The sequence below is a fragment of the Lipophrys pholis genome (assembly GCF_963383615.2).
Source record: "Lipophrys pholis genome assembly, chromosome: 13".
Taxonomy (NCBI): domain Eukaryota; kingdom Metazoa; phylum Chordata; class Actinopteri; order Blenniiformes; family Blenniidae; genus Lipophrys; species Lipophrys pholis.
In genome coordinates this window covers 11631280-11653944 of record NC_137632.1, presented here as the reverse complement: position 1 = coordinate 11653944, position 22665 = coordinate 11631280, and the positions used below count along the sequence as shown (strand labels likewise).

Genomic DNA, 22665 nt, shown 5'->3' with positions numbered 1-22665 from the left:
GACAACAATGAACTTTCTGCACAAAATAAAGCAGACACCTTCAAATAATAAAAACAAAGCGACTGTATTGAATGGATCATCTCCACTTATTTTCAGTTATTGACCTGGTCATGGACAACAATAAGCTGCATGTGGCCTGCAGGCTGTACAATGACACGGTTTCTGTTTGACTGTCAGCAGCTACCTCGTACACAAAGCAGAGTGTGGAGCGTTTAAAGAGCCCGATATTGTCATGGGTTAATCAGAAGAAAACACACACAAAAAAAGAGTGAATTCTGCCTTTGCTGCATGAGAGGTGTAAAATGACTTGATATTAACCCTGGAACTATGAGCGACTGTTTGTTAACAAGTTTCAAAGGTCAACTTTACAGGTGTACTCGCAGCCGATTACTGTTGAAGGTAAACGGTTTTCACTTGCATAGAAAAAAATGCATTTTCTGCTGCTCCAGCAGCCTCCAGAGGGCTTTACATGGTTAATCACATTCACCCCATTCACACTCACAGCGACGGCAAACTTAAAACTCAATTAACTCAAGTTTGTGAACAATCTGCAATGAAACTCAGCAGTAAGAATCCATCTTTCTTCCTGTGTGAACAATATGTCTACTGAATGAATGAATAAATACATAAATAATTACATAGTTAAAAAAATAAAGTAAATCAAAAAAACATGGCGACTTTGACAAATGGATGCTCGGGATGTGGACTTAAATCTGCAAATAAGAACTACAATTTTACTTTGCATAAGTAAATATATTGATCTATCCTCAAGGACACACGCCAGTAAAACTTAAGCATAAACACCATTTTTGTTTGGAAATAAAATCTCAGAGTGCACCTTCAAACACTTCTATATCACCAAGTGGTTTGATTTCTTCTGAAAGTTCAAGTGAAACTGCTCAGATTTGTTTTCCATTTCGAGGTTGATTCATTGAAGTACCTTCTACCTTTTGAAAGTGAGAGATAATGACGCAGTGAGCTGAGGAGGTTACTGTTCCCACCGAGAGGTCATCAAAGTGAGTAGAGCTACAGCACAGAAACAGAGAAAACAGCGAGGCAGGACGGGGGAGGGGGGGGGGGGGGTCTGAGGTTTGGCCGATACCTCCACAGATACGCTAAAGTCCACCATGGACACACTGGTGTTCCTGTGCCAGCACACGTGCACCATGGTGTTACCACGGTGGGCGGCCGGCTTCTCCAGCGAGGTGTGCGAGGCTGTCATGTCGTCCTCGGACTCCGCCTCCACCGAGGAGTCCTCCGGGCATTCTGGGAAAGTCAGGAGGTTGTTACTGCTAGACAGTGAGCGGGGTGGTGAGGGAGGGAGGGGGGCGAGAGGAGCTAAAACACAAGACAGTGTCAGATCACTCACAAGTCAACGCAGTTCTGCTGTTTTCAGTCGGAACTTTTTTACGGTTTCGCCCACCGATTGCCACAGCTTTGCTGAATAACTGAACAAACTCAGGTGAATTGTTCACATTCAGCCGTGTGTTTATGTGGTAACTTACTGTTGTCTGGCAGATTGCTGGTCAGCAGGTCACACGAAGGCCCGTTGCTGGCTTTTGCCATTTCTATCGCCATCTTTATGTCCTCCATCCACTTCTCCATCTCTGTCGAAGAACTACAGCAAAAATAACAATACATCTCACTTACGGAGAAGCATCACAAAGTGCTTCACAAAACTATTAAAATTACAAGGACAGGAGAAAAATGACAGAGGACTGAAGGAAAAGGAAACATGCAGAAAAGTATTTAAGGAAGCACGACTTAAGATCACGTTGATCACAGTTAAAATGAAATATTCCAAGCCTTTTGTGTTTTTATCTATTGTAATTTCAGTGTGTGTTTAATGAATATTTCATGAGATCATGTTTTTGCCATTTTTCCTACCAAAAGGCCACATTTATCACAATCATATTCAAAACATTTAGTTTATAGGCTTTTGGTGTAAAAACAACAGGAGAAAAATGTAAAACCGGTATTTTTATGAGATGCATGTGCACTAAAACAATGACACCCGAATGAGGCAGTAAAGACAATATAAATATCGTAAATATGATAGATTAGTCAATTATATCGCTCCTGAAAACAAGCCTCTTTGAAACTGGAAGAAAATCAAACAATTGAAAGTGAAAGAGTACATAAAACATTGATCATCATATATCCCCAAAAGGATTAAAGATGGTGGATGAAAGCGCTGAGCAGAGGGCCACAGGGCGAACGCCATGGTCAGAAATCGTCATGGTAACAAGAATATTGCATCTGATCCCGGATGGTTTACACAAACGGCCAAACTCTGCTTTGAACTACTCGAGGTGGCCATCTGCCTGTTGATGGAAATGGAATTGAATTTGTTTTCCATGCGAGTTTTGTCCTTGACAAGCGGCATCACTTCATCGGCTGTAAAATAAAAAACACGCAGAGGAATCCAGTCCTGCAGCCTGGAGCTTCACCTGCTGCTACGCCAGGACGAGGCAGGAGGCACAGTGCAGCCTCAGAGGGACTTTGCCCATAAAATGTAATTGCCGTGAGCTCACTGTAACTGAAAGTGATCTAAATGAGGTTATAAACATTTTTTTCTTTATAAATTACCTCCACTTTTCTTTCCTCAAGAGGATACCAGCTGAACAAAGTGACTTTGTTTATAGAGATTTTAGTGTAATTAAAAAACTCAAGGATTATTCAAGTGAGAAGAAATGCACCATACAACACATCTCTGCAGGGAGAGCCGCTGCTCTTACCTTGCAGCCACAACCACCGACTGTCGCTGTCCAACCAACGTGAAGGCGTGAGGCACACCCCACTCATCCTCGCTCTCTCTGATCTGGGCGACCGACACAGAGACACAGAAAAGACATTAGAGAGCCGGAGTATCTGGGACAGCGCGGACCAAAATAGGGCGAGAGGGAATGAAGGAAGGCAGTGGAGATGAAATTGAAGCGAGAGTGAAGGATGTGTGAAAGTGACTGTTTGAATGAGTGTGTGTGTGGGAGCAGATGCTGAAAGGACTTCAGCTGTTTGAAGCAGCTTATTTCCAGTGATGATGAACTGATGACAGCTGTTTGAACGCCGTGCGTGCAGCGTGCAGACGGAGCACCTACTGTCATGCCATGGAGCTGCAGCTGCCCGTGCATTTTGAACTGATTGGTCGCCATCATCCCTCGACTTGTGTACAAGATGACGTCATTAAACTGTCGCCGGAGAGGCAGCCGGGGGGGGGGGGGGGGGGGGACAGAGAAGATGAAACGCGTAAATGAACCTTCAAGGCGAATGCCATCCAGTCTGTTCTTTGTTTAAACCACTGAATCCAAATGTATATGATTCAATAAATCAGCCTCTGCAGGCACAAACAACCTGTCGTAACACTAAAACAGATTATTTCTAAGTTGACAATTCATATGCAACTGAACACATGTATTAAACACCTCATCATAACAGTTTGCATTTCAGATTTTGTTTTTCTCCCTGCAAGAATTTTTGTATCTGTTCTGCATCTGTCAACACAATCTGAGTAATGCGTCTCTGGAAAGGATGGAAGCGGGATTGTTTTTTCTGCTGAGATCACCGATTAACTAGATTAGCGATGTGGAGTGACGGAGTTACCAGGAAAAACATTCTTTGCTGCAGGCCTTTCCCAGACAGTTTGCTCAGGCAGCCTAACCTGATGAACTCCTGAGTAGAAAAGAAGAAGAAGCATGTTTCAGTTATTAAACACTGTAATGCACCGGAGCCTCTTGTGTTCTCAAACACTGAAACAATAGATCTACAATTTACTTCTTGACCATTTTGTAAACTCACCCTCCCAGGAACAACAAGATTGTCAACGGCAATCAGATCCTTCCTCAGCTCCAGCAGCTTCTGGAAGTTCTCCGTCTTGATTAGTCCTCCCTGGAGCTGCTCCACCACCTCGGACACGTCCGCCAGAGCAGCTACGCGACAGGCAAGAGATCAACATTCAACTCTGGAAAAACTGAAACGCGCCTCTGTTTAACGTTGGTGTTGCACCTCTGCTGTCCCTGAAGTCCACGTGAGTAGCTGGGTAGTGTTTGCACAGGCGCTCCAGGATCTGCTTGTAGTGAATGAGGCGGTGCAGAGGACGCAGGATGAAGACGTTCAGCGGGACGTAGCAGACCTTTTGCAGCTCAAACTCCCTGCACAGACCCTCCAGCCTGCGGGACGCCCTGCAGGCCTTCTCCAGCTCCAGCAGAACTTCAGACTGCCTGCTCAGATTGGTTGTAAGGGGCTGCAGACAGAGAGATGTTATGTGTAAGGAAGAGCGTGTGATTCTAAACTGAAAAGTGTGTAAACGAAGTGACACAATGTCACACTTCACCTTCAAACCTTGAAGGTTCTTCAGCATCACATCTCCAATGCGCTGGTAATCTCCTTTGATGTGTGCATTTGAACGTCCTTCCCTAAAACGCAGAGACATCGACACGTTTAAAGACGAACAAACGATTGAAAGTCCAACTTTTAGTTCTTGCAAAGTTGAGATTCTTCTGGGTAAAATCACTTAAGACAACAAAACATTACCTAAAGAGTAAAGACAAGCTGGTGATTAAAGAGACTCCCTGCATGCTCAGGAAGAACATAATAACTCTGCACAGGAAGGTGTCAATCCCAGACTGGAGCTGGGACTTTTCTTGCTGTGAGGCGAGAGCGCTAACAAAGACAATCAGTGGATTCTACTGCTTGTGGGACTTCTAAGTCAAGACGTGTGGAATGAAAACAAGGTAAAAAAGTAAAGGGCTGAAAAACAGGCAACAAAACATAATGCAAGGAATGAGAAAATAAACACAAAAACACCTCACGCCAGAAGATAATTAGTTTATAAAGTTATAAGGGACCAAAAAGCAAAACAAATTCCTGCTATATGAGCGAAAGTTTTAACATGCACGTTGTAAGAGCCGGTAAAAAGAGATTTGTTTTGCCAGTTCAGCATGATTCTGAAGAAAAGCCCTCGTCTGCCGTCACCAACAAGGCGGTTTGCTTCACGTCTGTGACTGTGAGATTTCTCGGCAGCAGAAAGGAGCCTGAGGCCAGACTGCCACAGCCACGGGGACAAAGTCTCCAGGAACAATCAGGCTCAGGCAGAAATCGGGAGTCACAACATCATCTGCCTCTATTTCGCCCTATCGACTCCCTCCTCTGTGTCATTAATCTCCTCTTCCTCTCTCGCGACATCTTTAGTCCGATATATCCACCATCTGTCCTCTGCACAGGACCCAACCATCTCAACGTCTCCAAACTGTTTAACCTTGGCTGCCCATTTCAGTTTTGTTTTCTTAGATAATCAGTCCCAGTTACTCACCAGCGAAAAACCCCTTTAAATATTAGAGGTGATTCGGATTCTGGATTAGGATTTCACTTTATATGCTTAAAGGATTACAGCAAAAGTACGTGACGGATCTTCGCCAATTTTACACCACCGATAGACATTAGGCCATGGAAGTCTCCATTAAAATTTGGAGGTGATCGGGAAGCTTAATGAACTTCAGAATCTGACGTAAGTTGCACTTGGATGAGAAGTACATGTAGTACATTGTTTTTTGTTTTTTTTAGGTGTCAATGTCCTTTCTGAGCGTTGAGATTACAAAATCATGATCAAGAAAATAACATTTCTGTTCCGGCTGTGAATTTTAGAAAACACTGCAAATTCTATATGCCTGCCATTTTTGGATTTCTTTATTTGTGTCAGAGTGAGTAAACATTTTTTTTTCATCTAAGTCCAGGTCAACTTTTAGCAGACGTCAAAAATCTCTTTATTGCTCTGGTTCAAACTGCAGCTGACTTTATTTTAAACATATTTTCTGTGGATACTGTGGTTTCATTTAAACGTATACATGCACACCTTCTGTTGTGCACTTTTTCTGTTGCTCTTGAAAGCACTTAATATTCCCCGTTTCCTCCTGAGCTGCATAAACAGCCGTCTTTGTTATCATCGGCAATGCTGTAGTAATCCATCAAGCTACACAAAAGCACCTAAAGGTCATTGATCATTTAGATGAGTTTTGCTGCATACAACAGAAGATTCCAATGAAGTTGAGACGTGATTGTCAAACTTTGAGGACTCAGGTTGACCAGCAGGTGTCTCCCTTGAGCATGAGTCTCCGTTCATGCTGCAGGCGCAATGAGCTGCTGCCATTACTGTACATATTCCAGATATTTATTGATGTGGTGCAATCTTTTGACAGCAGCTTCAGAGCAAAACACCTCAGTCTGTAAAACGAATCTCAGCTCAGCAATGACAGACTGGTTTTGAGCCGTACTTATTAGTAGAAAGACACATATTACCAATATTTGTGTATGCAAAGGCATAAAAGAGAGACGCGCAGTGTTGAATAATTTGCATACATATTTGAATGTGGGTTTTATCAGCAGAGCTGAGTAGAATAAGTTCCTGCTTCAATTTGGAGCTTCTAACGAGTGTGACTGTACACTTTGAAATAAAAATAACTGCGTGCACTTAATGATGGTAAATTTTAACAGCTTGACGGATTTTATGCATCGCTGTATGAGCGTGTGAGTGTTTGAGAGAGAGATTCAGTATGTGCTGGATAAAGCAAGACATCATTAAGGAGATCAGACAGAAAAAACCCACAGGCAAGAGAAAGGCCGGCTATGGTGCAGCATGACTGTTGCCATGGAAACGGTGGCTCCTCAGGTCATCTAATAGGACCGGGTCGCCCTCTCAGGCTACATGACATTAAATCTCATTTAAAAATACAAAAAGGTGGGGCAGAAGTTGGGATAAATTGAACCAAAGCCCATCCAGCACATTGAGAGGGGCTGTCGACGTCGCAGCCTGCAGGGAAATACATGTCTGGAAGTGAAATGAGTCTCACCACAGAGCCAGCCTCTGCTCCACCTCCCTGAGAAAGCCTGTGTGGAACTTGTGCAGAGGCTCAAAGGTGGAGAGGATGGTGTTTTTCAGCGAGTCTGGAGTCGCCTCATCTTCTCCTACAGCACTCTGGAAAGACTGAAACCACAGAGACGGTCAAGAGATTTGGATCAAATTTCCACTTTACAGCTCAGACAAGGTGCATCATACTCACATTTTTAACAATTAAAAACAAGGATTATCAGAGTCAGTCCAGATTACAGGTGCAGCTCCAAAAATATTGAAAGATGGTGATTCAATCAATGAAACTTTCAAGTACATTAGATTTATTACACCAAAAAATAAATATTGCAAAACTTTGATTCTTCAATTTCTTTTTAGCTTACACATTATCAACACAGCATCTCAAAATATTAGAAATGTTTAAGGGATCATGCGTTTTTTTGCATTTCATAACCAAGGGTCATAATTCTAAGAAATAAAATTGCTTTAAACTTCCCATTTTATATATAACTCAATGATTATTACATTTTTGGGACATGCACCTATATATCCACAATATTATATATTATTTATCACTTCTATTTATGTGAATATGAAGATAGAGGTTGTTGTAAAGGTTGGAATAAGATCAACAAGTACAAACAGGATACGAAAATATTTCATTAAAACACAAATCAGTAATACTGGTAAAACAGTAATACAGACTGAATAAAATGTAAGACCGTCATTGAGTCTGGCTGTCAAAAAATGTCTCTTATTGCTGATTAGGTAGAGATTGAACATTACATCTTCTATGCTGAAAACACAAGATTTCTGGAGCGCAAATAAAATTTCCCACTTGGTGCAAAGCAAACAGGTGTTGGTTTAGAATTTTAAAAAAAATGGTGATTCTGGACCTTACAAGCAGAAAGAGGCCTATTTCAACTCAACTCTGTTAATTCCAGTTTTCAAAAGAGAAACGTTCTGAAGATTGAGTTTATAACATAAAGTATTAATATATTAATCAATATGTATGAAAAACCTTAAAAACTGAACTCTATTGCTGCTAAATTGATTCACAAACACGAGCAGTCCTGTTTCAAGATCACATCACGTCGAGGCAGATTTTCCCAAAAAGCTTCCCGAATCTCTTCGTCTGTGTTTCTGCTTGTTGTGCGTCACGACTGTGACGTCTCTTGGATCCCCTTAATTGGTTGAGGACAAATAGAAACGTACACAGTCAGTCTTTCCAACTGCCATCGTTCCATGAGGTCAGGTCGCAGCGGAGCGACGCAGGTTGCGTCTCCGTGCGCGACGGAGAGAAAAACTGCTTGGTTCAGCTGACGTGATTGGAAAGGGAAATGGGCTTTAGGAAGAATGAGTGTTTCTCGATGGCCCCGAGATGAAACACACCAGCTGTTGTTCAGATGACTTCACCCTCAACAGCACCGACCGGCATACGAGAAAAAAGCACTCACTCACACGCACACACGGAGCTGAAGGAAGATTCAGGACACAAGCCAACCCAAATATTTATGAGACGTGTGAGAGCCGCTAAAAATTTCAGGAGGTAAAAAAAAAAAAAAAAAAACTTTTAAAAGCAAATACTAAAAAGATGCAATGCACTTTCTGCACGTGCCGAACGAAACGCTGCTTCGGCGCAGCCTCATAAGACCAGTCTGCTTGTTTACAGTCGAAGGGGAAGTACAGTAAATTTAATATCCTGTTCTCTGCTGCGTTTTACCTTGATATGCTCCCACATTAAATAGCGCCCATATGTTTGTACCGGGCCAATGAAATCTCAAGTACGGGACAGAAACGGAGAGTTGCGTCTTCAGGGGAAGACACAAACTCTGCCCGATCTCTTCAAACAAACACAGTTTAGTATTCACGGCCTTGAACGAGGAAGATAAATGTATTTCAGAGCACGAGTGTTGGGGGATGAATAAAAAATGAAATCGCTGCTGCCAGAAATATTCCAGTGTCATTGCCCAACGCTGTGTTTTGGCGGGCGCTCCGCGGTGGAGCAGCTAACCGGAATAATCAATGTTTTCTCCCCAGAGGACGGTCGCAAAGGGAAAACAAACAAACAGAGCAGCGTGTCGGTGAGCGACTGTCTCTCTTACCACCGTCACCACCTCCAGGTCCTTCACATACGTTCGCTCGGTGGTCAGCAGCTCCTTGGCGATGAAGTAGGCTCGATCTGTAGGAAACCTCTGCAAAGGAAAGACGACTTTGTGATACTGGTAGGAGGAAAGTCCGTTTGCGTCTACGCCAGGTCTCTAGGAAATTCACCAGAAAACACTTAAGTCCCAGCGGACCGTTATGGAGGATAAGTATTCTCGGTCCAGCGCTATTTTGAAAAAGAATTACACCGGCTTTGACGCAGGAATCTTAAGATGTGATACAACAAAGGAACTTCTTGATGGGAATGTTTACAAACCTTCCTCCGGACCTCGTCTTCGTCGTCGGTGCGAACGCTGCAGGCATCGTTGAGCAGCGGGCTGGTGAGGGGAGACGGCTGCCGGCCGTCGGGGCTGTGACCACACAGGTCCAAAGACTTCTGACCGTTCACCATCCCGTGAGGGTGGCCGGGGGAGGAGGAGTGCCGGGGGCTGCTGGACACCGCGGCTGCACGGAGAGGAAATGTCAGTTTGTGTGATTTAGAGAAGCGTGAAAACAACATGTCAGACATACTATTTGAATTTATATGGGGTCAAAGATCTGTCAAAAAACACAGATGCAATGGTGCAATGAGTCAGTTCCAGAGTGGAATAATAATCGGAACCAATAGGGCTCATTAAATTACGTCTGCTTTAAAGGCAAAATCTGAGATTATGGATTATAACTTGTCAAATATGCCCCCTGTCTTTCTCTGTATCCATTACTTTCTATCAATTTCAAGCTTTTTGATGGTGCAAAATACAAGTGCGGCTCAAAAGTTATTAAAATGAATTGTCAGTTATTTCCACAATCACAAGTCAACCAAAACATTTAAAGCATTTTACAAAATTCTAATTCTGGTAATTATGGGTTCTCAATAAGAGAAGGCTTAGAATCAATCAGTTAATGTGTAATAAATTTAAAATGTGGAAATTTCACAGTTTATACCCAAAGTTGGACAAAATGGCCTTTTCCATTGTACTTTAGAGATGTTGAGATTTACCTGTAGTGCAACATGAGAAACTTTGAATCAAGTAAAAAATAAAAAAATTCAAGCAATAAATGGAAAACTAAACCAATAATGTAGTTAATGATGAACATATTGATGACCACAGTAACAGACAAGCCAAACACATTGTGGTCGCCTTTGGACAGTAAATTAACTTCTCAGCATTTGATTCACAGTCAAACGAATCAAAATTCTCACCACGTGACCTGCAACCAGAGCCTTTCTCTGCCACCCTGTACAGCTGGGGGTTAAACACGTCAGCCGTGACTCACTCCCCAGTCCAGACAGTGAACCACGTCAATCAACACACAAGCTGAGACACATACCGCAGAATGATCAAGACGAAGACGGCTTACTGAGCGTCATCTGTACCCGACAGCGCTCGCTCAGCTTAGCTACGATGTCTTAGATGCAACATGCACATCCTTCCTCGCTCCGCCATCCTCCGGTGTGCTGGCACAGAGCAACAGCGCGACTCATGGTGGCACTTGGCTAAACACACCAGGACAACAGTCTGGACACTGCGGTGGGGGTGAATCAGACAGTGGACCACAGCGACGGGAAGCACACAGACGGGAGTGCTGAAAACGCTATAAACAAGAGGAAAGACTACTGACAAAAGAGAAAATCTAATGAGTACCAGACTCCAGAAGAACTGCTCCCAAAATGTTTCTATCTTTATTGACTTTATTTACATCATTAAAAGGAAATAAAGTGTGAGAAAAGCAGCATGGAGAGGCCGGAGCCCAGTGAGTGAAAGAAAGCAAGTCACAGAAGGACAGTGCAGAAAAAGAAAAGTGAATTCATGCATGAAAATGAAAATAGCTCTTTATATATAATTCCCAATGAACAGATTCTTATTTTCTTTTAAATAGCCATAAATGACGGATTCCAAGAAGAGGAACTATACATGTGTGAATTATCACAAACACGTTGTACATTCAGTTTACTTATTCACACAGTGACTTGTAAAAAAAAAAAACACCAATAAAAAGACTCATAGTTATACACTACAAGCGTCTTTAAATGTGTTTAAATGATTTCCAAGCCTTTCACTCCGCTTTCACATATTATGTTTATGTATATACATAAAAGTGAAAGTACAGTAAATTGAATGAGAGCACGACCAGTGTATTACAGTACATACAGCAGAGTACATGCAAACGACAGTCATGCATGGAAAACACAAGTTTGAAAGCACACACACACACACACACACACACACACACACACACACACACACACACACACACACACACACACACACACACACACACACACACACACACACACACACACACACACACACACACACACACACACACACACACACACACACACACACACAAGCGACCTGAGTCATTACTGTTGTATTGATTGACAGAAAAGAATACAAGCCACATTTCAAAAAAAGGCTGGGACAACATGTGAAAAGTAAATGAAAACAGGATGCAGTATGTTCACCACTATACTGCAACACTAAATTTGACTGCAGGGAAATAAAAACTGTGGTTTCACGTGGCGGCTCAGAGGTCCGGGCAGCAAGCTTGTAATCGGAAGCTGATTCAGATTTTCCGAATCATTTGCTCATGTGGGATTGTTGGATTTTTCTTTTTTTTTTTTTTGTGGGTGTTGGTGAACATGGTGGAGAAATGTTTTTACCTCAGCCCATTTTCACTTATCAAAGGCTCTACTTCTCTCACTTCTCTATAACTTAAATTCTTTTTTTTTTTTAAACCCAATCAATTAACTTCATTGCTAACAAATATTTCACAAGTATTTGTTGTTTAATAACACTAAATTGGTCACTTGCTGCACTACCAACTTTTTTAGGGTGTGTTGCTACCATCTTCTTCTTCAACACTCGACATTTCATGTTGTCTGTGTTCTGTTGGTTTTCCATAATGTGACAGCCTTGTTGAAATTGGCTTAGAGAACCTTTTGTTGGATTTACCTGATTTAACTGCAATTATCCAGTGACTTCCTCTATACAGTATTTGCATTTAAATCTCATTGTGCAGATTTCAATTCATGCAAAATACATCCAAATAAAATCTCCAATCTCTGGGAATGCACAAACGCCAAAACCTGATGCTATTTTCCAGCATATTCCCAAAACCCCTGTCAGCCTTGACCTGATTAGAAGTTCGCTGGATGATTGCAGGAAATGGGAACCCAGAGAAAGGTGGCGTCCCGAGTGACAGAAAGGGTTTACATGCAGTTAGAGATGGGGGGGGGACACACACATAATGAAAGACAGAAACATGCTTCCTCAGGACAGAAAAGAAAAACAGGCATATACAGATCATATTGTTTGAAACGGATAAAACAAACATGGAGATAGGCGTGCAAAAAGAATCGGAGGAGAGTGAAAAATAAAAGTGTAGTGCCATTTCCTTTAGGAAGACTGTGCCAAAAAACACCTTCGTTTCGAGGATGGTTTTTTTTCCAAATGCAAATTACAGTCATGTTTAGTGAGTAAACTATCACTGACACTCAGGTTTACCTACAGCCCAATCTGAGCAGGACTCTGCTGGTCCTTCCAATGCAACTACATCATACTGATGAAATACTGTCTGGCATTTCTGGCCTTTACCTTTGTGAATGAAACACCATCAGTAAATCAATCAGTGGGCTTCATGTCATTAAAGGGTAGAAAGAGAAGAAAACTACACTGATCAAATGCTAAATTTCCTATTTCAAACATATGGACCATTTTGAAATCCAACATCAAAAGCTTCAGATTGAACTTCTCACAACCGTCACACACCAGATGCTACATCAACAGCAAAGATTACCGACAACAAATCTTAAGATAATTAGTAATTACTGCCATAATCATATATCATCGAGTCTTTTAAAGACTCTGGATGAGATAAACAACAAGCACAAAGAATATTCCGTGTAAAACTGTTGACCAACCTCATCCCGTGAAATTTGCAAGTTTGAGTGACGTGTGCATTTCAGAAGGAAGTCATAAGGCATCTGTATGTAGTAACTCAGTAAAATACAGCCTCAAGAAGGATGCCTACAACAGGGTAATGCTCTTTGTAAGTTATTCCATATCGGTTCAGTTTGGATGAGTATCAAGGCACGTGTGCGCGTCTGCAGAGATTTTGCTGTAAAGAGGGAAATCACTAAGTCGCTCCTAACGAGGAATGAGAAATTGTTGTGTGGATAAAAGTGCTTCTAGTACAACGTCCTGTGAATCAGAGTGGTTTAGAAAAAAAAAAAAAAGTGACGAGAAGACTTAAGTAATCTCCTGGTGGAAATAAGTCGTCGCGCATTGGACGTCGCGTCCATCACAGGACCTGCACCTAAACCAACCCCTTCCAGTTCTATCGAGGAGACGTTTGACGGTCTCTGTACGCTAACAACTAAAGATCTGTCCACCATCATCATCACTGAAGGCATGAGAGGCGTCCTCATCGGCCTCCTCGTCCAGCTGCAGGCTGCCAAAGGAAAACTTGTTTCTTGGGAGGGGGGAATTCGAACCAGCCTCAACTGGATTACTGCACGTCACCGGGTTGTTGTTATTGGCCCTGTTGGCCTCCACCTCAGACTCACTGGACTCCGAGCCGCTGGTTGTAGGGCAGTCATTCACTGGAATCGCCCCCATTTGCCTCACACCGGGTGCTCCTAATCGTTTCTGGCCCAGGCCACTCCGGGACCTGCCCGGTGCAGAGAGGCCGTTGGCCATCATGCGGCGCTCCAGAGCGGCCATGCGTTCATCGCGGGACAGGACGGGGTGGGGTCCTTGGCCTGATGAGGACGGCCCCTGGTGTGGGTCTGCGTCGGTGTGGTGTCGGGCTTTGTGAAGCTTCTGTAAGCGAGGAGACTGACTCAGGGCGGGGGAACATCGACCGTCCGAGAACTGAGGGGGGGTGTAACCGTTCTGCTCGGCGTGACTGAGGGAGGGTGTTGGATGGGGAGCGTCACGAGTAGGAGTAGTGACCGCACCCGTCGAACCCAACATTAGTGGAACTGTGAGAGGACTGCTGCTGCTCTGCCTCTCTCTGGGATGGATGCCGACGTCCCCCGTGGGGTTATACACAGAACTTTGCTCAACCCTCTGACAGAACTGCCTGGTAGACGAGTTAAACTCGTGGCTCATGCCGAGTGATGATCGAGAAGCAGATTGGGGCTCCCTGTACCTCATCTGACTCAGAAAGTAATCATGTTGGGCCTGCAAATCCCCATTTAGCCCTCCACTGCCAGACCCCCTGCGCTGCGTGACCTGCTCCGTGTAGATGTGATTTTCCCTGCTACCCTGCTCCCTGTCGACTCTGTACACACTGTTCACATTACTGTAGTCAACGTAGGGAATGGATGGGCTGCTGCAGTTTGCTGCTTGAGATGTTAGACCTGTACTCAGATGTTCGAGCTGGATCTGTTGTGGCGAGCCCCTCGTCTCCCCTGCCCTGGACACGGACCCCGTCCGCTCTTCGTGGCCATTCCTCTGGTAGGAAGGGCTCATCCTCGTCATCCGCGAGGTTGAGGGGTCGTCTGCGCTCACCAGCACCTCCTCCTTCCAGTGTTGGCGAGGGGGAGAGTCGACGATGTCCCCGTAAACACCACTCTGACAGCGGGAGACAGGAAGCACAGCGTTGAGGCGGACATGTGGCTCATCAATAAATAATAACCGAGTTTGGATTTGAATTAAGTTTTTATTAATGCAGTGACGGCCTGTGGAGTTTCTGACCAACTTTAGGGTACCCTGTGGCTCTGTTTTGATGAGCTGGTGTGAGTCATTAGTGAATGTAGAGCAAATACACACACAGACTGTACAAGTCACATTACCGCTGACAGCTTTGCTAATTAACAGTTAGTGATGATAATGTATAAGGATCTCTAATAGACACCCGTATATACATTAGTGTAAATCAGAGCTGTAAGCAGTTACACGAGGACACCAGTGTGCTTCGAGTGAAGGTGAAAAGGGCTTAAACTTGTGGTGTAATGTGAGTTCATTTGTATGCATCAGCAGGTCCAGGTAGTCTCCTGCAGTGAACACTGTCAGGATGTGACCAGTCTATCAGGCAAAGGGGCTGTGGAGTGTATACTTTCCTCAAAATATCTGTAAGTTGATCATTTGTGTACACAACATAATGGTGTTACAGATATCGTTTTTTTATGGACTCGGATATCCCAGATGTGACCAACAAAAGGGAAAACGGCCTTATCTCAGTTCAGTGAAATCTAGTTTTGTGTTTTAGGAGGCAGGATACTGTTGCTTGTTTACACTTTATCCTTGGTTCGTGACAGTTGCTGATGAACTGCGTAGGCTTGACGACAGCACATTATACCAGCGATTACAGTATTTAACTTCTGGAGGAAGTTTTTAACCAAGCAAAGCTCTCCAGAACTACTCAGTTTGTGCAACGCCATAACTTCTGAAAGTTTTCTGTAGCCACTCAGCTTCATATCTTTACCCACCGCTCCCACGCTGGGGTAGCAGTCACAGGCCGACAGCTGTCAAAGTAATGGTTAAAGTTTTCCATTGGTTTCTTCTCCATCCAACTGATCGTAGTAAGGGGTGACACAAATTCTGAACTATTACTTTACTATTTAATGCTACAAACACGCAAAAAATGACATTTGCAATTAAACATGTACATTTGTCAAATATGTTCAATTCAACATGTATACTCATATGCATATGTACATATGCAGATTGACATTACACATTTTAAATAAACTCTGAAAGAGTTCATATATATATTTTGTATAATTGTACATTTCTCTAGTTAATTTTAACTGATTCATGAGCACCTCACAGTGTTAGTCAAATGAAACCATCCACAAACACCTTAGTTGGTTTGGGTCGCTGCTTGTGTGGTTGACCAGTCGGCTCATTAAGTAGTTGTCTTTTTGCTCAATGTGCTTTTGAATTACCCCTAGGGGATGAATAAAGTTATTTGACTTTGCTTACTACCAAACCAATGGCGACAGTGCTATGATGCAAGGAGCTGGCTCTCCATCAGGAGTAATGTTGGGTGTAGAGCCCCGCCATGGTCAGGGAGTGAACCGCCAACCTTAAGACTACTTGTATCATCTGTACCACAGTTGCTCATCAATTCAAATAACCAGATTTGATTGCACTGCTTCCTCAACATGTTGTGACAGAATACGAGTTAATCCGTGTACACACCCAACAGTAAAACCTTAAACAGTGGCATGACGTGTGTCCTAAGCACTCACCTCCGTTGGCACTTCGTGGTGGCGAGGAGAAGACAGCGGCGACAGGTGACTGTTGTGCTGCACCCGACTGTGTTTCCTGGCACACAGGATGTGGAAGGTCAGTATAAACACGCTCTGACAAAAAAACCCACTCTCGCTTCTGCCAAATTTTGTTCAACACATCCACAGCCTTTACCTTTCAAACGGGATCTTTTTAAACTCGGACTCCCTCACGTAATCAATCACCTGCTTCTGCGTGCGACCGCTGCGGAGATAAGTACAAGAGAGATAATGATGAGCTAATCTACGAGCGCTGTAGCAGACTGCTGAGTGATGGGTAGAAAGTGCTGTGTGCCTGCAGCCCCGGGAGAGACGGAGAGCGGCGTTCTGATGTAAACCTCCCCACCTGAATCTGAACGAGGAGCCTCGTGTGAAGAGCACCGGCTTCGGTTTGGGTTTAGGCTCCTCGAAGAGACGGAAGAAGGCGTGATATTCAACACAGATCTTCCAGAAGACTTTACAGCAGTCCCTGCTGCCCATCAGAAACTCCAGAGTGTCCTGATATGAACTCTGAGGGACAGAGAATAAAACTTCCATCACCATCTGCTGAGTACCAGGGTTTGAGGTATCACATTGTATCACCCTGCAGCAACACTTACATTCAAGTCAGGCCTCAGTTTGATAAGGAAACGTTTTCTTTTGAAGCTCAGCTTACGAACTTTAGACCAGTTGAAGGCGTTAATCCTGGTGTGTCCCTGAAGAGATGGAAACGTTTTAAAGCTTAAAATAATACAATCGCCACAATGAGCTAAGCCTGCAGTTTATGTCTGGTTTGTATCCAAACCGCAGCGGCTAACCTGGAAGACGAGGACACCGGTGTGCGCCACGGCCAGACTTAACCTGGTGCCCTCACGATCCTTGGCAGGGTGAAGCCGAATGCCATACATCTCCAGCCGGCGTGCCACCTCCAGTAACTGATAGTCTGATTCTGCTGGTGTTTGACCTCTACAACACACAACAAAAAACAGGAAAAACCAAGTTCAAGGACGTTTAATACAAATTGTGTTTTTTTGTAATAGTTTTTTTTTTTTTTTTTAAATGCTAGATTAAAATATTTCACAGAATATATGCTCATCACATTCACAAGAGGACACTTGATGGTGCGCCACGTCATCACGTCTATCCGTGAGCACCAGTGTCGGTTTTTAATTCTTTCCTTTCATATTCATCAGTCTGTTAAACATATTTCAAAGACCGTCACCAAGTGTACAATTAACTTTTGTTACGGCGCAACTTCAGTTCCACAAATGTCAGGTGGTTGAGTAAAATGCCGTTAAAAGTGGGACGCGAGAGGCAATCATTTGCAATTCTCAGAAACCCACAATTTACTTTAAAATAGCAGCTCATTTCGACATTGATAGCAGTGACACGTCTCAAAATAGCGGGGAACCTTTTCACTTGGCAACACTCTGCATATTTCTGCTGAAAGAGGAGACCAACTAATGAAGCGTTTCATTCTAGTTGGGGTTGTAAAACTGGCTTAAAACTCAGTTTGTACCTGTCGGATTAAGTTTTCCAGCAACATAGAAACAATGCGTTGGAGCAATGATTCTTCGTTTGCCGATTTATTACCAAGCAAATTAAATCCCTCTTCAACATCCTGCTGTTCATCTCACTAGTTAAGGAAAGACTGAGGTCCGTTAGACAAGAATAATCAACTGCAAACTGGATTGTTTTTACATTTTTCTTTCAGATACGTTTCCAGGTTTTTCTTGTTTATCTGTGTTTTTGGAGCTTTGTTGAGGAGGGTGTGGAGGGGCTGCACATGTTGACTAACTTTCCTAATTCTTATCAGTGGATAAGCCTTCCTGTTTCCTGTATGTGTGGCACTTAATAGGAGATTTGACTCCACCTGGCACCCTGCCAGAACAACTGCAGTCACAATTATCAACTAGGAAGGACTCCGGGTGGAAAAAGATATAGTCAAAGAGATCAGTCACATCTGATGGAGCCGCTTTCATGTTTTGCGGCAGCCGCCCACTGTGTGGTCCGCCTCGGCCGGGACACACTGTAACCCAAAGGTGAGGCAAGTGTTGGCAAAGCCTCGGCTCCTGTTTGAGCTTATCCATGGATGGGGGAGTTTTAAGGGAGGATGGTGTGAGGCAATCTGGACGGATTCAGGTAATATACTCCCAGGAGCATACTGCTCTTAAACGGTATACTAATGTAAAGGAAACGGTGACTGAAAAAGGTCAACCTCAGTATTCTGGGGCATAACACATCGGAATACACAATAAACTCCAGGTTTTAAAACCGTTGACCACAGCTGTGTGCATCAATTGAATAAAGGAGGATAAAAACCTACAAAGACTTTCTTTTCTAATTCGATGCAAAATAAAAAGCTACATAAGGCACTCTGAGAAAGAACTCATTCAATCCCAGGCTGCTTTTATGAATGTGTCACCTGCATGATAAAACTCCCCAGTGGGACATGCAGGGGGTCTGAAATAACATTTTGTGTTCACAAGCTTCAGTGAACTCTCGAACAGAGTTAACCTGAAACTATGATTAGATACAAGCAATGTCTAATTTCAAACGGCGTTGAATAAGCGACTTGTCCTTCTCCGACTCCCATCCAGAAACTCACGTATTCTTCGAGTGAAACTCCATTATCTTGTCAATCAGGGGCATTTGGTCTGGGATGTAAGTGTTGTTGAGGAGGTGTGACCGGCACTGGCTCTCCTCAAAGTCCCCAATCTCAGCTTCAAAATGAGACAAAAAGAAGAATATTTCTGGTTACACAAAGCAAAGACAAACTAAAAGGGAAGGGACTGAAAACAGTTAAAAGTAAAAAGCCTACAACAAAGCCTCAGTGCCATGGAGCTCCTGCAATAGTAAAATGTATTGCCTCATCTGGTGCTTTATTGATAGCAATGAGAAGCTTTGATCAGTATTGGTTGACAGATTGCGGGTCAGAAATGTCCAGTAATGAAAATGCTCAGTATTTTTTGTTGGCATGGCACTGAGATGTGTTGTTGCTCTGAAGCCGTTCTGCAAGATTATACTCAGGATCCAACTGAAAGGTATCCATGGCAACACACAGATAATCAATTTGCAATGGTGCGCAGTGTGCTGTATGACAATGTTTGATGATAAGCTCCGTGTGGGAGAAATAGAATAAAAAAAAAAAAAAAAAAAGCATTATGTCGATCTGTCAGGGCTTCTTTTCTCTGGAGCTAAATGAGGAAACAGTCATGAGGGTCTTACACTGGATAATGTGGGAGACCATCATTGCAGCACTGCTGTCGTTGCAGGTCAGACGTCCACATGAGAGGTCCTGTTTGATCTGGAGGGCAAACAGGTACCTGGAAACAAAGAAACATCCTTTACAATGTACAGCAGGGACGATGCAGTGGCTGGATTTTCATCACAGTATCTGTTAACTTTGACTTGAGTCACCAAGAGAATTACTGACACTATTATAAAATACATATACTTTTTAATATTCTGCTTCTGAAGCAGTATCAGCTGGTCCAGGGCTACATTATGAATTCAGTAGTATGCTATGTAATTTATTAAAGATTAAGAATATGGTGATGTATAGTGATGGGTGTCATAATCAGGCTTAATATTAAAAATTGAAAATCAACGAACCAGTGAAGATAAAAAAGGTCCTTGGATGAACCATAATGCCATTTATATAATTGGCAGTGATAACAATGTGATGCTAATTGTTTGGTTTTGCTCTGTGCTCTGGTGATAAAAGAGTTCGCTCTGATAAAGCAGCCTTGAATCAAATTATGCAGGCTTTAATGTATAAGGGATGTAATCTATATTTCATGAATAACATACCAGGTTTGCATGAATAGAAGTGAAACAGCATCTAAGCACAAAACACCAGCGATTCATCCGTTTTTCTTGTTTCTATTTTTTCTTTATTTTCTGTTTTGCCCATTTTCTAAACCACTTTATATTTTTGTACGGGGCTCTTAATCATGCAAGGTTGTTCAGCAGGTGTTTTTATATTCTGTTCCTACTACTTGGTTCTTCTTCTTCTTTTTGTTATGTAATAATTTCCTGTAGCGCAACCAATTTCAGTTTGTATGCGGGTGCGCGCGGGTGTGGTGTGAATCAAAAGCCTAAAAATAACGATCACATCATGACATTTTTGAATATCTTGATTTCTCTGACCAACAGTCCAAATATAAGCCCAATTTATTCCGTTTACAATTAATGCTGCAACATTTTAATCACAGAGATGCAAGAATTAGATTATGAATGAGGACTTAATGCCATTTGATTAAAAAAACAATAAATAATACATTGATAAAATATAACTTAAAAAAAAATAAAAAAATCTACCAGGTCCTTAAAAACAGCATTGACAAGCTTTTGTTTTTTGTACGTCGATCATTTCCTCACTGCCGCTCTGAAAACATGCAAGTCACAAGCGACTTTCACAAACAGAAACCAGAAAATCATTAGCTCGGCGCTTATCTCCAGAGGACTGAATCAGAAACACGGCAGCCGTGAGACGTGAACTGCAGAGCTGAGCAGAGAATAAAACATGTGGGAAACGGGGCACGTTTCATATATATATATATATATATATATATATATATATATATATATATTCACTTTCAGTTCCAATTGAAATCATTCACACTGAAAATATCGTGAACAAATGCACATTTCAAGCAGAAAACAAACACGGTGTCGAGATAGTGGAGAAATATCCAGAAAGGAGCTCACCTTGTTAATTCCTCCAGCAGCTGGGCATGGTCCGGGGGGAAAAACTTCACAGTGAATCTCAGGGTTGTGTGTTTTGGCCCTAAGTTTGGTATTACAAGGAGGGGGGGGAAAGTATTTGAAGTGAGATTCAAGAGTAATAGTGGCTCATATTGATGGCTTATTTCTTGAAGGAAGATGGAACAACATTGTGAGGAACTCACGTCTGAGCTGCTTGATAATTGGCTTGATATGGTCCAGCCAAACCTATGAAAAAAAAAAAACATCAAAAAAATAGTAGTGCTCCAGTTAATCAAAGCTGTGTGATTTATTTATTTATTTTTTAAAGTGATATTTTATTTTATTTCTTCTCACTATCATCTTTTGATGGTTCTGAAACTCCAGGCCAAAGTAGTCGCCCTCAATGAGATTCATGTGGGAGCAGACCAGGTCGAAGAGCACCTTGCCTGAGGCTTTTTGCTGTAAACAGAAGAGAACACAGTGGCGTAGTGGTTAGGAGTCTCGCCTTGCAGCAAGCAAGCCCTGGTGTGATTCCAGGTTCTCTGAGGAGTTTGCATGTTTCCCCTGTGGTACCGTTTTAGAACTGTGATTCTAAATTTTCCAGCAGAGAAAGACGGCTGTGTGTTTTATTGCTTTTACAGCCGCTGGCCGGCCTCTGGTCTGTCTTTCCACTGTCATTGCTATCACTGATGATGGCTCTTGAGGTTGATACAGTATCAGGACGGGATAAAGACTCACCCTGACCACCTATGTCCTCCATCACCCCACACGTAGCACCCACAAACACTTTGAAGAATGACTTAACTACCCACTTACTGACAAATACTGGCAGCGTGACAATGTCCAAACCCCTCTACAGCGAGAGCGCGAGAGAGAGAGAGAGAGAGAGAGAGAGAGAGAACATTCCCATGTAAGGTCAAATAAATGTCAGGGATTTCCCTAAAACACTTCTGTTATAGACGCTCTGAGAGGACAGATTTCTGTCAGGCGCACAACAGGAGAATTTCTGCCTGGCTGCTTCCTCGTGACTGCTTTGCACCAGCATGGAGCATATCACAGCTGCAGTATGTGTTCGTAGTGGCATTTCCTTCTGGCTTGGTTAATGATCCCAGGCTGTTCGAGTATCTTCAAGGAAGCAGTTTCTCCTCTACCTTAGCACAAAAAGGACACCGAGGTGCTGAGGTTCGACAATAGGTCTTTTCTCACAGCTCAACGGTAATAAAGAATTTTCTTTTATTCTCACTCTGAAATCTGTCTGGTGTGTTAACAGCCACCGAATGACTCGGCCAATGTTCCTGTTAATGCTTGAAAGAATTAAAGCGGAAGCTCTGCCAGCTTAGAGTAAGGGTTTACACTGTCACAACCAAATGTGAAATCTTCGCCAAACAACCCCCTATCCAGTCCACCACTTCTTCCTGTGTGTGTCCTTGCTGCATTAACACTACCGTCTCCCTGCAGGCAGCCTCCATGCAGTGCAGAGGGCATCCTACCACCGAGGACCAGCTGCTTCCATATGCCGAGGAAGCTGCAGAGAAATGCCACAAGGAGGCTGGGAGAGGAGAGGCAGACGTTACTCCCAGAAAAACGGCTGCAAAGTGCAGGCAAATAAACCCCTGAATGAAACCAGTGGCTCATGTTTTGTGGACAAATGTGCTCTGTCGAGATTCCAGGAACAAGAACAGCGGACAAAAAGCAAGCCGGGCGGAGTGAAGACTGAAGAGCATTCCTGTCTCACTGGAGCACT

At 43.1% G+C, this 22665-nt stretch overlaps 1 protein-coding gene across 2 annotated transcripts in view; it reads right to left on the bottom strand.

Annotated features, from left to right (window-relative positions):
* LOC308118515 (FERM, ARHGEF and pleckstrin domain-containing protein 1) overlaps positions 1-22665 on the bottom strand; it is a gene marked incomplete at its 5' end in the record, with an annotated part of 51116 nt that overhangs the window by 3885 nt on the left and 24566 nt on the right. Inside the window, 22 exons of one of the 2 annotated variants that reach the window (XM_080477963.1) lie at positions 1103-1266; positions 1506-1618; positions 2739-2821; positions 3099-3188; positions 3601-3669; positions 3796-3926; positions 4003-4240; positions 4331-4412; positions 6843-6976; positions 8947-9036; positions 9264-9451; positions 14358-14571; positions 16194-16269; positions 16369-16437; positions 16579-16742; positions 16832-16927; positions 17030-17177; positions 18820-18934; positions 19440-19537; positions 20925-21003; positions 21125-21167; positions 21276-21380. In XM_080477963.1, the coding sequence (XP_080334089.1) occupies positions 1103-1266; positions 1506-1618; positions 2739-2821; positions 3099-3188; positions 3601-3669; positions 3796-3926; positions 4003-4240; positions 4331-4412; positions 6843-6976; positions 8947-9036; positions 9264-9451; positions 14358-14571; positions 16194-16269; positions 16369-16437; positions 16579-16742; positions 16832-16927; positions 17030-17177; positions 18820-18934; positions 19440-19537; positions 20925-21003; positions 21125-21167; positions 21276-21380 (2589 nt within the window). Of the gene's footprint in view, positions 1-1102; positions 1267-1505; positions 1619-2738; positions 2822-3098; positions 3189-3600; positions 3927-4002; positions 4241-4330; positions 4413-6842; positions 6977-8946; positions 9037-9263; positions 9452-14357; positions 14572-16193; positions 16270-16368; positions 16438-16578; positions 16743-16831; positions 16928-17029; positions 17178-18819; positions 18935-19439; positions 19538-20924; positions 21004-21124; positions 21168-21275; positions 21381-22665 lie in introns of both variants that reach the window. The other variant, XM_080477962.1, reaches the window with a different exon arrangement.